The 13,983-nt window shown below is 47.5% G+C and overlaps 1 protein-coding gene across 10 annotated transcripts in view; it reads left to right on the top strand.

The window, feature by feature from the left end:
- The window catches only part of KMT2C (lysine methyltransferase 2C), a 273,727-nt gene that overhangs the window by 249,350 nt on the left and 10,394 nt on the right, over window positions 1-13,983 (top strand). For 4 of the 10 annotated variants that reach the window (XM_080818342.1, XM_080818343.1, XM_080818346.1 and 1 more), the window contains 11 exons: window positions 1,749-1,961; window positions 2,668-2,832; window positions 4,299-4,440; window positions 4,588-4,735; window positions 6,165-6,343; window positions 6,521-6,657; window positions 7,475-7,724; window positions 9,064-9,203; window positions 9,585-9,692; window positions 11,532-12,651; window positions 13,563-13,699. In XM_080818342.1, coding sequence (XP_080674468.1) covers window positions 1,749-1,961; window positions 2,668-2,832; window positions 4,299-4,440; window positions 4,588-4,735; window positions 6,165-6,343; window positions 6,521-6,657; window positions 7,475-7,724; window positions 9,064-9,203; window positions 9,585-9,692; window positions 11,532-12,651; window positions 13,563-13,699 — 2,739 coding nt within the window. The remainder of the gene's footprint in view (window positions 1-1,748; window positions 1,962-2,667; window positions 2,833-4,298; window positions 4,441-4,587; window positions 4,736-6,164; window positions 6,344-6,520; window positions 6,658-7,474; window positions 7,725-9,063; window positions 9,204-9,584; window positions 9,693-11,531; window positions 12,652-13,562; window positions 13,700-13,983) is intronic. The other 6 variants (XM_080818351.1, XM_080818349.1, XM_080818348.1 and 3 more) reach the window with 5 other exon arrangements.

Raw genomic sequence — 13,983 nt, 5'->3', positions numbered from 1 at the left:
CCACCCAGGCGCCCTAAAATGTTAACTTTTTATCTCAGGCAGATATTTGGATGATTTTTTAACCTTTGTGCTCTCCTGTAATTAGAAGTATTCTTTGAAATGTGGTAATGCCTGCTTTTTATGGTAATTGTGAGGATTAGAGATGATGTCTGCAATGCACTTAAAGTGCTTGACCCAAACGTACTTAATAAACAACTACATTATTAATCTCTTATAACCCAATAAGAAATTCTTAGGTCCTTGCTACTCAAAGGACAGCCCTTGGGGATCAGTAGCGTTGAGCTTACCTGGGAACTTCTTAAGAAATGCAGAATGTTATTCTCCAGCACAGACTTACCAATCAGAATATGTTCTTTAATAAGAGCCTCGGTGATTCTTACGCATGTGAGTATGGAGAGGGGCAGAATTTGAATATATCAGCATCACCTAAAGGGCCTATTGAAACACAGGGCGCTGGGCCTCACTGCTAGAGTTTCTCATTCAGGAGGTCTGGAGTGGGGCCGGGGAAGCTGCGCCTCTGACCCGCCCCACCCAGGTGGTGCTGCTTCTGCTGCTCTGGGACTGCTTTTTGAGAACCGTTATCTCGTCCAGGGATGGGTAGTCTGAGCCTTTACCCTTTCTTTTTGAGCTTAGAATGGCTTTCACATTTTCAGATGGATGAAAAAAAAATCTAAGGAGTAATATTTCACAACATGTGAACGTTACATGAAATTCAAGTTCAGTGTCCGTGAATTTAAAGGTTCATTGGACCACGGCCACACTTGTTCTCTGCTGAGTGCTCTGCCCGGGCAGAGAGTTGAGTAGTCACGACAGGTACTGTATAGACTGCAGAGCCTGAAATGTTACTGGTGGGCTGTTTACAGAAAAAAATGTTGCCATGTGTTGTCCAAGCCATTTAGAATAAAACCGGAACCTGTAATCTTCAAGCCCTCAAAGATTCAGTGCAGAATACATCAAAATACATGTAGCAACTCTAGTTACCTATCTAGCAAAGTATAACTGTAACGTTTGAAAACAATGGCCCCTAAAAATATTTCCGTGTTTTTAGGTATTGACAGCAGTACCTTTTAGAACCTCTTCAAGGACTAGTTTATTCTCACTTCTTCTTAGCCATTAAGTAAAGAGAAAGGCTTAAATAAAGGAGGGGGGCACTCATTTGCTAGGATACGTGTAGCCCCTCTCATGGACTTTAAGTATAGAGCCGTTATTACCCAGTCACATTTGTGACCGTGAGCTAATTTGAATGACCGGCGTTGTATGTTTTTACTGATCCAAGGCAGCTGTTCCTCTCAGCGAAGGTGCATAGGCTATGGACAGACCTTGTATTTCACCCATTCCTAAGGGGAACCCAAAAGAAGTCCCCAGGACCGCGGTGCAGGGGCGCTCATGGGCATCTGGCCAAGAGCACACCTTCCTCGCAGTCTCCAGAGAGCAGGACCAGGGAGCTCCGGTCTACACCGGCGCCTGGTGGTCCTGCCTGAGAAGTACTGCTTGCTTTGAGAGGGAGAGTAGCCACATTAAGAATTCTGGTCTTTCTGCAAGCTTTGCAGCTTACCAACTTCTGTACTTGAGAATAGTGTTTGAAAAGGGGATGATCATTCAGAAAACAGACCGTAAGAGGCCACTGCCTTTCCTCGACTCGTAGTACCCGTTAGGAAGGTGTGTCCTAGGATGGGACTGGATGAGCGTGAACTGCAGGACCCGGCGCGCATAGTCCACTCACCTCTCGACCTTTCCAATTACATTAGCGAACTTTGGGGGCTCCAATGCAAGGTGGTTTTGGATGTGGCAACAACCAATTGCCAAAAACAGATGGAGGAAGTGAAACCAAGAAACCTCGAAGCAAACGGACTCAGAGGACAGGGGAGAAGGCTGCACCTCGCTCCAAGAAAAGGAAGAAGGATGAAGAGGAGAAACAAGCGATGTACGCCACCGCCGACAGCTTTACCCACCTGAAGCAGGTGAGTCGCTCGGAGCAGCTCCTTTAAAAAGTCAAGTGAGGCGTCAAATGCGTTTTCAACCCTGTTAAACTGAAATTTTCTCTTTATCACCATATTTCCTAAGTAAAGTAATTATAAAGATAAATGATGTCTCAACAAGGAGTCTAGTAGATTTCCTGATTGCGAGCAAAACCGCACCATATCCTATTGGCACCCGAAAATGGCAGTAAGAGATGGATTGGTAGGTGACGGTCAGGATTTACTTGTGCTCGGAAGGAGCAGCCTCAGCTCCAAGAGAAACTGTCCGTGTTACTTGTGACTCTGGATGCAAGGAAATGCAGCTGCCGGTCTCCCCGCAGTAAACTCTGTTCTTGCACCTTTGTGGTTGTCACAGAAGGTGGGAGACAGCCACTAAGAGTGCCACTGGGGGTACCTGGCCTCCCTTCACGCCCCGATTCTTGCTGAGCAAAGATAAGGAACATGTTTTTCTTGTTAGATGCCTGGTAGCATCCCTTTAAGATAGACGAGAGTAAAGCTCATTTTTAAATATATCCTAGAGATTCTGTGGTCTCTCTCACTTACTTACTCTAGCATTTTGATACTCGAAATTTTTAAGTCTTGTTTTTGTCAAGCCTTATTGGACTAAGTTGCCTTGGGTCTTAGAAAAGTTGCGAAACGCTCTGTTTTGTTGACCGTGTACATTACTCTTCAATGTGTTTTTTAATAGCAGCTCTCTCTGCTCCCTCTAATGGAACCAATCATTGGAGTGAACTTTGCGCACTTTCTTCCTTATGGCAGTGGCCAATTTAATAGTGGGAGCCGACTTCTAGGAACTTTTGGCAGTGCTACCCTTGAAGGGGTTTCGGATTACTATTCTCAGTTGATCTACAAGGTATGTTTCTTTGCCAAGGTCTTTACCTTGCTTCCTCTTTGGATACCATATCAGAATTGGGCGAGCTTGTCTTGTTTTTCCATCTAATCTTCGAAGTTTCATTTAAACTTTATTAGTTCAGCTAAAAGGTGAAAATTTCACTGGATGAAGAGTTTCTAACATAAATATTTGTAATTTTTTATAGGTAAGAATTCAAATAGTGAAGAACATCCCTTATGTATTTCCATGGTAGAGAAAATACCTGTTTTCCTATAACCTTTATTAACTCTTTAAAAGGATTCCAAATACATAGTAAATAGAATAAAAGATGTAGTTAGCAATTTTCCCTGAAAAATGAAATGAAAAAAATTGAAAAGTGTATTTTGTCTAATGATTTAGGTAATAATTACAACTAGACAGTAATTCTTAAACTAAAATACCAAACTAACTCAAATTTATCTTTTGGGGTTACTGTTTTAGCAACGTTTTATAATAGCCTTATTTAGACATTCTTTGCTTCACATCTGACTTACGTAAAATGATCTTTTTGCAAAAATTTTTGAGAGTATCATCAGTTTTCTGGAGGGCTTCTCTTCTTACTTTAGCATTAAAGTCACTCTCTTGCGATGCTCCATTTATTATCATTGTCGGCTTTTCTCTTCAGTTAGAACCTGTCCTCACTCTTGTAAACGCCTTCTCTTCTGACGCCAGCTGTTCTCCAACACACCTTCATTACCTTCATGAAATCCCAGATCTTTGCGAGATTTGTAATTTCACCTTACACTCGATTCTCACGGTATTATTGGTCGATTCCAACAATCCCTGAGAGACGGACCAATCAATGAACAATGACAAATCGATGACATGCTAAGCAGAGAGAAGTGTTTGGAGGGGACTCCCTGTTTGTTAACGAGTCAGCCATTTCCGTGTTATTGCTAAGACTTTCGCTTCCTACAGAGGTTTTGGACAGTCCAGATTCTAATATTGAGGCTATGAGTTGTAATGATAGGATTAGGACCACAAATTCTCAAGTTTTTTTTTGTTTTTTGTTTTTTGTTTTTTTGTTTCTTTTAATGGACCTGGGGCATATCTTAACGAGAATTGAATAATGGAGTTCTTGAGAACGTTCTACAATTTATTGGTGGAATTTTAAAGCTGTCTTTCACTGGCTATAACAATGAAATTTGAAAAGAGATGTATAGAATAGACTAATGTAACTTTGGTTCTTAATTTCAAGTACTCAAGCTGGGCAGAGTAAGCAAATGGCTAATTGGTCCATATAAGCCTGAGTATTTCTCCCACCAAAAACCTCCTGGCCTTGTCCATTTATTTTTCTTCTTGGTGTTCATTTGGGAATGAAGATGCGTCTTGATGACATTTCTGTAGCCTTGCTTCCATGTGCTAAAAATTCACAGAACTAAGTTTTAGCAAGGTCATGGCGTATTTGCTCTGTAGCATATAATTTAAAATTTTTTGGTCTCCTGCAGCAGAATAATTTAAGTAATCCTCCAACACCCCCTGCCTCTCTTCCTCCTACACCACCTCCTATGGCTTGTCAGAAGATGGCAAATGGTTTTGCGACAACTGAAGAACTTGCTGGAAGAGCTGGCGTATTAATGAGCCATGAAGGTATGACCGTACAGCTCTGAGTCGTACACCTTTGAGGAGTGTGCCTTTCCCAGCTGTGTATGGTGAAAAGGCAGTCATGTCGTGACATTCTCCCCCATGTATCCGTTTTGACTAAATCTCTTTTGGGTTGTGTTTTCACTTTTCCAGTTACCAAAAGTCTAGGACCTAAACCATTTCAGCTGCCATTCAGACCCCAGGATGACTTGTTGGCCAGGGCTATTGCTCAAGGCCCCAAGACAGTGGATGTTCCAGCTTCCCTGCCGACACCTCCTCATAATAACCAGGAAGAATTAAGGTAGAAGTTCTTTTTCTTGCATATTTTTTAGTTATTTCATTTTTAAAAAAATATGTATGTAGCATGTCTGGACAGACTGCAGGGATGACATGTAAAAACCTTTAAGAGGTGAAAACTTGAAGGGTTTTCTTCAGGACTTAGTTTATAAAACATTCTTACTATTAAAAGTAATTAGTTTGTACATTTTTCAGTTCTCATATGGTTCAGGAAGTTCAACACGTAAATGGACATTAAGGCAGTGGGAGTCTGTATGCAAAATATCTCGGAGATCATTGTGACTTGCTGATGTTTGCAGGTGTCTGAAATCAAAGGGCAGCAGTCACAGATCCTGGAGAATGCCTTTGGGGAGGAGGATTTAAGGACTGGCCCGTCCTGTTTTGTACTTCCTTCTCTTAGCTCTTTAGACCCAAGACTCTGACTGGGGAGAAACCGCTTCCCTTAGTAGGTAACCAAACCCCACCTCGTTAGGTCTAGGAAAGGTTCTCATGTACTTTATCAGGTGAGTCTCCTTTGGCTAATTGGGTAACTGCCCTCTGCTTGATGAGGCATCATGTAGATTAAGTCCCTTACTCCACCAACGAGACAACTGTGGGCCAAAAAGACGTTACTTGTCCAGATTTAGAATCCAGTCTCCCTGCTCTCTTCTGCATCGTGCTGCTGGAACTTGCTAGATCTGTGAATCGGGGGCAGTTGTGTGCAAGTATTGCACCCTAGGGTAGGGCACTACTGTTTCACAGGGACCCATTCTGGCAGCCGAAGCCACTCTTGGGTCTCCTCATAATGCTACTGCTCAGATTCTCTCCACATAACAGTGTCTCCTTTTGGGGGCGCTGGGAGACCCCAGGTTTGGGGGTCCCCTACAGCAGTGGCTTGACACCACACTTGCCCCCTGACCTCAGTCACCCTAGTTAACCTCTAGATTCTTGGGCTAGACTATTCTCTTCTTCTTTTGACTGTACTTGATCAATTAGGAAAAATAAAGACCTATGAAGCTCTCATGACAAAGTTTTCCCCACATTGCCTCTACGAGCAGCAGCCCAGCGGGCTCTGCGGGTGTGCCCTTGGGGGTGTGTGAGATGGCTCTTTCCTTTTCTGGCTGCAGACTGTTCCATAGTCTCAGGGATCTGGAACTAGCCAGAGGTGTGAGTATCATCCTTCTTCTGCTGTGGTAATCTGAACGTCTTCTTTCTTTGGCAAGTCTTTACACTTTGATGTTGGTTCATGAAATTGCTTCATAGTTGGATGTGTTTCTCAGGTCTTTTTCCGAGAGATTTCTTGTTTGGCCCTGAACCTGTTCTTTGGCTTCTTAAATCATTGCCGTTGTCCAGGGGAACCTCCTAGTCCCGCTAGTAGACCGGGCTGGGTGGTGCAGGAAGCCCCCAGTGGTGGACTTGCCCATGTCGACATGTAATCTGTGTTCTTCTTTCAGGATACAGGATCATGGTGGTGATCGGGACACTCCTGACAGTTTTGTTCCCTCGTCCTCACCTGAGAGTGTGGTTGGGATGGAAGTGAGCAGATACCCAGATTTGTCCTTGGTCAAAGAGGAGCCTCCAGAGCCCGTGCCATCGCCCATTATTCCGATTCTTCCTAGCAGTGCTGGGAAAGGTACAGAACATTCTCCGCGAAAGTACTTGTCATTACAGTCTGCCGGTTTACTGACGTTCATGTTTTGAGTTTGAAAAGCCATTAACACTCCATAATCTTTCCTTTCTCCCCACTTTCCTTCTTCCCCTTCCTTCTTTCCCTCTCTCCTTCTTTCCTTCTTTTTTCCCCCCACTTAAGGTTTGGAATCGAGAAGGAATGACATCAAAGCTGAGCCAGGCACTTTATTTTTCACACCACCTTTTGGTTCATCCCCAAACGGTCCCAGATCGGGTCTTATATCTGTGGCAATAACCCTGCATCCTACGGCTGCTGAGGTAAAGATGAAATTGCTTTTTAACAGTATAAACTGTCCGCGTCTTACGGGGCGTCAGGCGGCTTAGAGCGAGACGTGCACAGCAGGGTCGTGGCGGGCAGAAGCCCCCAGAGTGAGGATGAGCGGTCAGGTGTCCGGGCTGCTTCTGAGACCCTGAAAGAGCGTCACATGGCTCTCCCGGAGCCCTGGGCAAAATGAAGCTCGTGTTCTCGTGTTCTTATTAAAGCGTGTGTCCTTCAGAGAGAAACCTCTTGAGAACTACACATAGAAAATGGAGCCGTGAGAAAGAACTTGGTCAACACTCAGTTTTACGGGAGTAGTGCGAATGTCCACGTAGCAGCTGCCCCTATCAAATGCTAATAAATTCCTGAGAATTTTTTTCTGTCTTGGTTCGGTGAGGATGTTGGCCCCCACACTGACGGTCCAGTGATAGGACATTTTGGCCGTCGGTACAGCTTAGCCCAGGGTGGGGGACAGTGCTCTCTGCCCAGCACCGGACGAAGTCCTCTCGAGGCATTTCTGCCCAGCAGTGAGACCTAGGTTTCCCTCCCTCCTGCGGCGGCGACCGTAGCTCGAATACTTGAACGCTCGTGCAAATGCGTCACGTTAATTGGGATCCCTGTATGAGGATTTCTGCTCAGGAAAGCTTGATGGGGATACTGACCCATTAAAATGATTTTTTTTTTCCCTGACACTCAAGTGTAAGTGAAAGTGGCTGGATTTGCTCGCACTGGGCATGTCTGGCAGACAGCATTTACCCACGCCTGTGGCTCACTGTGGCCTCCGGGGCTAACACGGTTTTTACACTTGTGTTATAGAACATTAGCAGCGTGGTGGCTGCATTTTCCGACCTTCTTCACGTCCGAATTCCTAACAGCTATGAGGTTAGTAATGCTCCAGACGTTCCATCCATGGGTTTGGTCGGTAGCCACAGAGTAAACCCAGGCTTGGAGTGTCGACAGCATTTATTTCTTCGTGGGCCACCGCCAGGACCTGCAAACCCTCCCAGATTAGCCGGTTCATACCGGCTGAAGCAGCCCGATGGGCCTTTCCCTCCGACAAGCAATGGTGAGCCAGTCTGCCTTTTGTTAACCTCAGATTCATTCTCCATTCACAAGTTAAGCTTATTCTCTTTAAAATCTCACTTCAAGGGGCATCTGGGTGGCTCAGTGGGTTAAGCCTCTGCCTTTGGCTCAGGCCATGATCTCAGGGTCCAGGAATCAAGCCCTGCATGGGGCTCTCTGCTCAGTGGGGAGCCTGCTTCCCCCCTCTCTGCCTACTTGTGATCTCTGTCACATAAATAAAATCTTAAAAAATTTTTTTTTAAATCTCACTTCAAAAATTAAAAAAAATAAAATCCCACTTCAGTTTTGAACAAGTAGTGGCGTGTTGGTGTGTGGTCCTGGGTAGTTGGGCTTCCTGCGGCTGCTCTGTCTTCTGTGGTGTGATTTGACCGTGGTGGCCGGGGGGTCACCCAGGCACGGACGGCGTGCCGGCTCCCCCTGCGGCCTGCTGACCCTCCGAGGCTTTTGTTCCTCCGTCTCCCCGAGGGCCCGCCGCCCCGATGGCCTCTCTTCCGGGTGCACACGAGGCCGGCATCTGCGATTGTGTCCCTCTTCCTTCTGTGCCTTGCGCCCCCACTTGCCTCTCGCTGGGCCTGTGCACTGTCTCCACGAGCCCTGCTCTCCCCACGGACGAGCTGCTGCCGTAGTCCCGAGGGCAGGGCTGCCGCCTCGCCCCAGCTTCTGCCCGCTGCCTCGTCCCATTCCCTCGGACTCTTGTTTCAGTCCTGGCGCTGCTCTCGGGACCTGGCAGCGCCTCACTCCTCATCCACGAACTCTGACTGAGAGCCGCCCGTGCCGGGCTTCCGAGCTCGGCCTCCAGGTGCTCCCGCCTCACTCCCTTTTCCCTGTCCTGCCTTCCGCCTCCGCGCCCCACGTGGGTGATGTGCCCCAGTGCGCCTGACCACGTTTGTTTCCTGGCCCTGGGACTCTCCTTAGCCCTCGGCGACTTTCCAGATCACATTTAAGACTCTTGTACGTGTATCTCTTCCATCTCTCATAAAACATTTTTTATTGTCTTAACCCTCAAGCAGAGGTAGTGCCCCCGCCCCACTCGCTTTGCACATAGGGCGAATGTTGATATCGTGGTGGATTGGTGTCCTCTCCTACTCCTCGCGTGTGAGCACTGTTTCAGCTGCGTGGGGACAGGTGTGTCCCTTTGTGCTCCAGGGCCGTGTGCATAATAGCTGCCCTATAACCACTGCTTAAAAGATAAGATTTTTATTAAAAGAGAATAAAATCAGGTATGTCAAATGAGCCGTGTTCTGAGTTGATTTAGTGCAGCTTTACACCTGCATCGTGTTGCTGGTTAATGTGGATCTATAACGGCAGTCTTCTGCACTTAGGTCTTTCTGGATATAAGGACTCTGGTCCCGGGAGAGCAGACAGTGCGGCGCTCAGGCCGCAGTGGTGCTGTCACTGCAAGGTGGTTGTCCTCGGGAGCGGCGTGCGCAAGTCGTTCAGAGACCTGGCCTTTGTGAGCAAGGTACTAGGGTGTCCCTCTGCTGAGGTGTCCCGCCCGGTTACCGTGGCTCTGCGGGACTCTAGTTCTGCCCAGGAGCCTCAGTGTATATTCGACGTGTTTAGCTTAAAACCGAATGGTGACAGCAGACGGGTAAATTGGACATTATAAGACGCCCATATGTCTGAATAGAGTAAAATATGGATAATAAAGTTTATTTTTGTACATTTATTTTCTCTTTGGCTAAATCATATGCTAAATATTGGCAGGGAATTACTTTTTTACTTTTAAGATAGAGAACTACTTTCACTTTTAACAGAGCATAAAAACCAACAATGGATAGATAGATTGTGTTCTTAGGAAATTTTGGCTCGAGATTCCCACACGTTTCTCTTTGCTTCGCAGGATTCCCGAGAAAGCTCCAATAGAATGGAGAAGGACATCGTCTTTTGTAGTAATAACTGCTTCATTCTTTATGCATCAACCACACAAGCAAAAAACTCAGAAAGCAAGGTAAGTTGAGGACCATCTCCATCAGGGAACAGCTTATAATGAGTGGTTTCCGTGGTTTGGGGTTATGCTGATGGACGGAAGAGCTTCCTAGACTCTGGGTAGCATCTCGGCAGATGCTGTGCACCTGAGGAAGGGCAGCCCGTGCTGCTTTTTCAGATAAATTCAGCTTATTTGACGGGGGTTGGGGGGGGATAGACTTGAATTATGTCTTGAAAGTTCAGAATTTATGAATAAAACACCAATACTCTTATCTTTAATTTTACTGAAATAATTACAAATATCTTGACTTAATTACAATAGTAAGACTTAAAGCCGATGGGAATGGGAATCCTGATGGGAAAACCTGTTCACAGACACATTGTGAGTCTACTCCTGTATTTTGGGGAAAAAGCATGTTGCTCATGTCACGGTGGAAATGGTCTGAGGTACCTGATTCTGTGTGAATTAAGTGTATCGATGTGTGGTTGATGGATAAACAGTGGTTTTTTTTTTTTTTTTTAAGATTTTTATTTATTTATTTGACAAATCACAAGTAGACACAGAGGCAGGCAGAGAGAGAGAGAGAGGAGGAAGCAGGCTCCCCGCTGAGCAGAGAGCCCCATATGGGGCTCGGTTCCAGGACCCTGAGATCATGACCTGAGCCGAAGGCAGAGGCTTAACCCACTGAGCCACCCAGGCGCCCCTGGATAAACATTTTTAACCGTTTGCGTTAAAGGAGGCCTGCCTGGGCAGGAATGCTGCCAGTCCTTCCTCCCTGCAGACGAGGCTGCTCTTACTTCTATAATAGGCGATTGTCTCCAGTGTAATGAAATCAAGCTATATGCCAAATAGATTTAGACTTTAAATTAAAATATGTTGGGGTGCCTAGGTGGCTCAGTCAGTTAAGCGTCTTCTGCCTTCGGCTCAGGTCATGATCTCAGCGTCCTGGGATCGAGAGGAGTGTCCAAGAAGGTTTAGGAGCAGAACATTCTCCAGAGATACAGCCTGGTCCAGAAGGCCTGGGGCAGGGCTCCCTGCTCCACGGCGAGTCTCCTTCTCCCTCTGCCACCTCCCCCACCCCGCTCGTGCTCTCTCAAAATAAATAAATACAGTCTTCTAAAAAATTACTATGTCAGCTTCTATACGGAAGAATTGCTTTTTTACCAGATATTTTTAAAATTTGGTGTGCAGTTCTTGCCTGCTCCTGGATTTATGTGAGGTGTGTCTTCTCAGATGCCCGGTTGGAGGGGTTGTGTGAGAACAGGGGAACCTGAGGGCACCCAGAAAGTCTGGGCGCTTGTCTCTCTGCTCACTGCTTCCAGCAGCCGGATCAGAGCTGGGCAGCCGCAGGGAGGGCTTACAGATGGTGCATGTTGATGCGGAACCATTCCCCCTTCTTTCCTCATATGTATGCTGATTAGTTCTGCCTGAGATGGACAGACGTGGGTTTCAGAGTGCGGATAAGCTCAGTGAAGATCACATTCTGAAGTTCTTATTTGGTCCAATGGAAAGCACCGTTCCATTGTACAAATTAAACCAGATAGCTCCTCTCTTCAGCATTGATTTTTCTGGCTTGATTATGGTCAGAGAGGAGTGTCTGAGAAGGTTTAGGAGCAGAACATTCTCCAGAGATACAGCTTGGTCCAGAAGGCCTGGGGCAGGACTCCTGACACAGCCTGGCTCTCATCAGCCTGTGGGTGTCCGTGGGCACCTGCAGTGTCTGCCGTCCACCTCTGCTGCACGTGACCCTTCCCCTGCCCCCACCCCTACCCCGGGGCACAGACCCTGTGACCCCCTGCTGCTTGGCTTCCTGCTCTGGGACCAACTGCTCTTCTTACTCCTATTCCTTTCATTGTGCAGGAATCTGCCCCACCATTGCCACAGTCGCCCGTGAAGGAGACGCCTTCCAGAGCGTTCCATCAGTACAGCAACAACATCTCCACTCTGGACGTGCACTGCCTCCCGCAGCTCCAGGAGGAGGCTTCTCCCCCGGCGTCACCCCCCATCACTTTCCCTCCGGCGTTTGAAGCAGCCAAAGTAGAGGCAAAGCCAGACGAGCTCAAGGTAACGGTCAAGTTAAAGCCACGGCTCAGGACCGTCCACGGCGGGTTTGAAGACTGTCGGCCCATCAGTAAAAAGTGGCGAGGGATGAAGTGGAAGAAGTGGAGCATTCACATCGTCATCCCCAAGGGGAGCTTCAAACCCCCGTGTGAGGACGAAATAGATGAGTTTCTGAAGAAGCTGGGCACTTCCCTCAAACCGGACCCTGTGCCCAAAGACTATCGGAAGTGTTGCTTCTGTCACGAGGAAGGTGACGGGCTGACCGACGGGCCAGCAAGACTGCTCAACCTTGACCTCGACCTGTGGGTCCACTTGAATTGTGCGCTGTGGTCCACAGAGGTCTATGAGACCCAGGCGGGGGCCCTGATAAACGTGGAGCTGGCGCTGAGGAGGGGCCTGCAGATGAAGTGCGTCTTCTGCCACAAGATGGGCGCCACCAGCGGCTGTCACCGCTTCCGCTGTGCCAACATTTACCACTTCACCTGCGCCATTAAAGCACAATGCATGTTTTTTAAGGATAAAACGATGCTTTGTCCCATGCACAAACCAAAGGGAATTCACGAGCAGGAGTTAAGTTACTTCGCAGTCTTCAGACGGGTCTACGTTCAGCGCGACGAGGTGCGACAGATCGCCAGCATCGTGCAGCGCGGGGAGCGCGACCACACGTTCCGCGTGGGGAGCCTCATCTTCCATACGATCGGCCAGCTGCTCCCGCAGCAGATGCAGGCCTTCCATTCTCCCAAAGCGCTCTTCCCCGTGGGCTACGAGGCCAGCCGCCTGTACTGGAGCACCCGCTACGCCAACCGGCGCTGTCGCTACCTGTGCTCCATCGAGGAGAAGGACGGGCGCCCCGTGTTCGTCATCAGGATTGTGGAGCAAGGCCACGAGGATCTGGTCTTAAGTGATTCCTCTCCTAAAGGTAAGACCCACACGTGTGTGCCCTGCAGAGCCGGCCGCTGACGTTTTATGTCGCATTTCCTCGTTTTCTGTCGTTTGTTTCAGATTGTACGAAAACAGACATGGATTTTTTGTTCCCAAATGCAACTCTTAGCCTCTTTGTGTTACTGTACCTGCCGTCTGTGCTCGGCCGTCTTCTCAGCACTTGCTAGACTTCTGCACCCGCAATCAGAATATGTGTGGGAGCGCTCCGTGACAAAGCAGTGACTGTAGATGAGGGTTGCCTGTTGTTTGTGTCGGGGACCCTCCTAATGTCAGAAGGCAGGAGACCGTGTTTACAGCATGCGGCGTGTGCTGCCTTCTATGAGGATTACCAGGGACTGAACAAATTTGGAGCTAGAAGTTGGACTCTTCATTCTGACCATAGGCTGTCATTTTATTGATGTGTCCCAGGGAATTGTTTTTTTTAAACTCTGGCTATTTTTTTTAAAAAGGTATGAAAATGCCCTGAAGATAATTCCAATGGAAATATGAATTTCCTATTTTAATTTAAATCTGAGAGAAAAGAAACCTACTTCTAGATACTGCTAATTGGGCTGATCAGTTAAAAATATAAAGTTATATGCCTAGTGTGAAAGTGAATTAAGTTCTTACGTGAATTTGTTACATTAAACTTTCTTTTCCACTTTCACTGTTTATTTCCTTAATGTAACACATTCTTTTCCCTAAAATTCCTTAAAGTCTTCAAAATAAACTGCTGTTTGATAAGCAGGTAGTAAGGTGGTTGGATCCCCACCCCCAGGCTTCACTTGGAAACTGTCTTCGAGTGGTTGGCCCATCTCTGCTGTTTTGTACCGCGTCCTGCTTTCCTTTCTGTTTAGCAGAGAGCAAGTGTGTTCTAAATTGTTTTGTTTCTGTTTGGGCCCTATGTAGGTGTTTGGGATAAAATTTTGGAGCCCGTGGCATGCGTGAGAAAACAGTCGGAAATGCTCCAGCTTTTCCCGGCGTATCTGAAGGGAGAAGACCTGTTTGGGCTCACGGTGTCTGCAGTGGCGCGGATCGCGGAGTCCGTGAGTGCCTCGGGCCGGGTGTGGCAGCGGGACTGCCTTTGCGGTTGCAGGTGGCGGTCCCCAGTGCAACCGTTTTGACACGGCTGTACTAGGATACTCTGAGGTAGCGCTTGGCTCTCTTCGTGTCTCAAGGCATCTGTGACTCGTCGGGACACCTCAGTGCATGGTAGCATTCCCTCCCTGAGGAGGCTCACACACTCCAGGTTCTCTTCGGGGGGCAGACGAGGCAGAGGGCAGGGCAGGGCCGGGCAGCGGCCGCAGGAGCACGTGATCTTCTCTGTCCT

This window comes from Martes martes, assembly GCF_963455335.1.
Source record: "Martes martes genome assembly, chromosome: 11".
In the NCBI taxonomy this organism is placed as follows: Eukaryota; Metazoa; Chordata; class Mammalia; order Carnivora; family Mustelidae; genus Martes; species Martes martes.
This window is presented reverse-complemented; position numbering and strand designations above follow the sequence as displayed.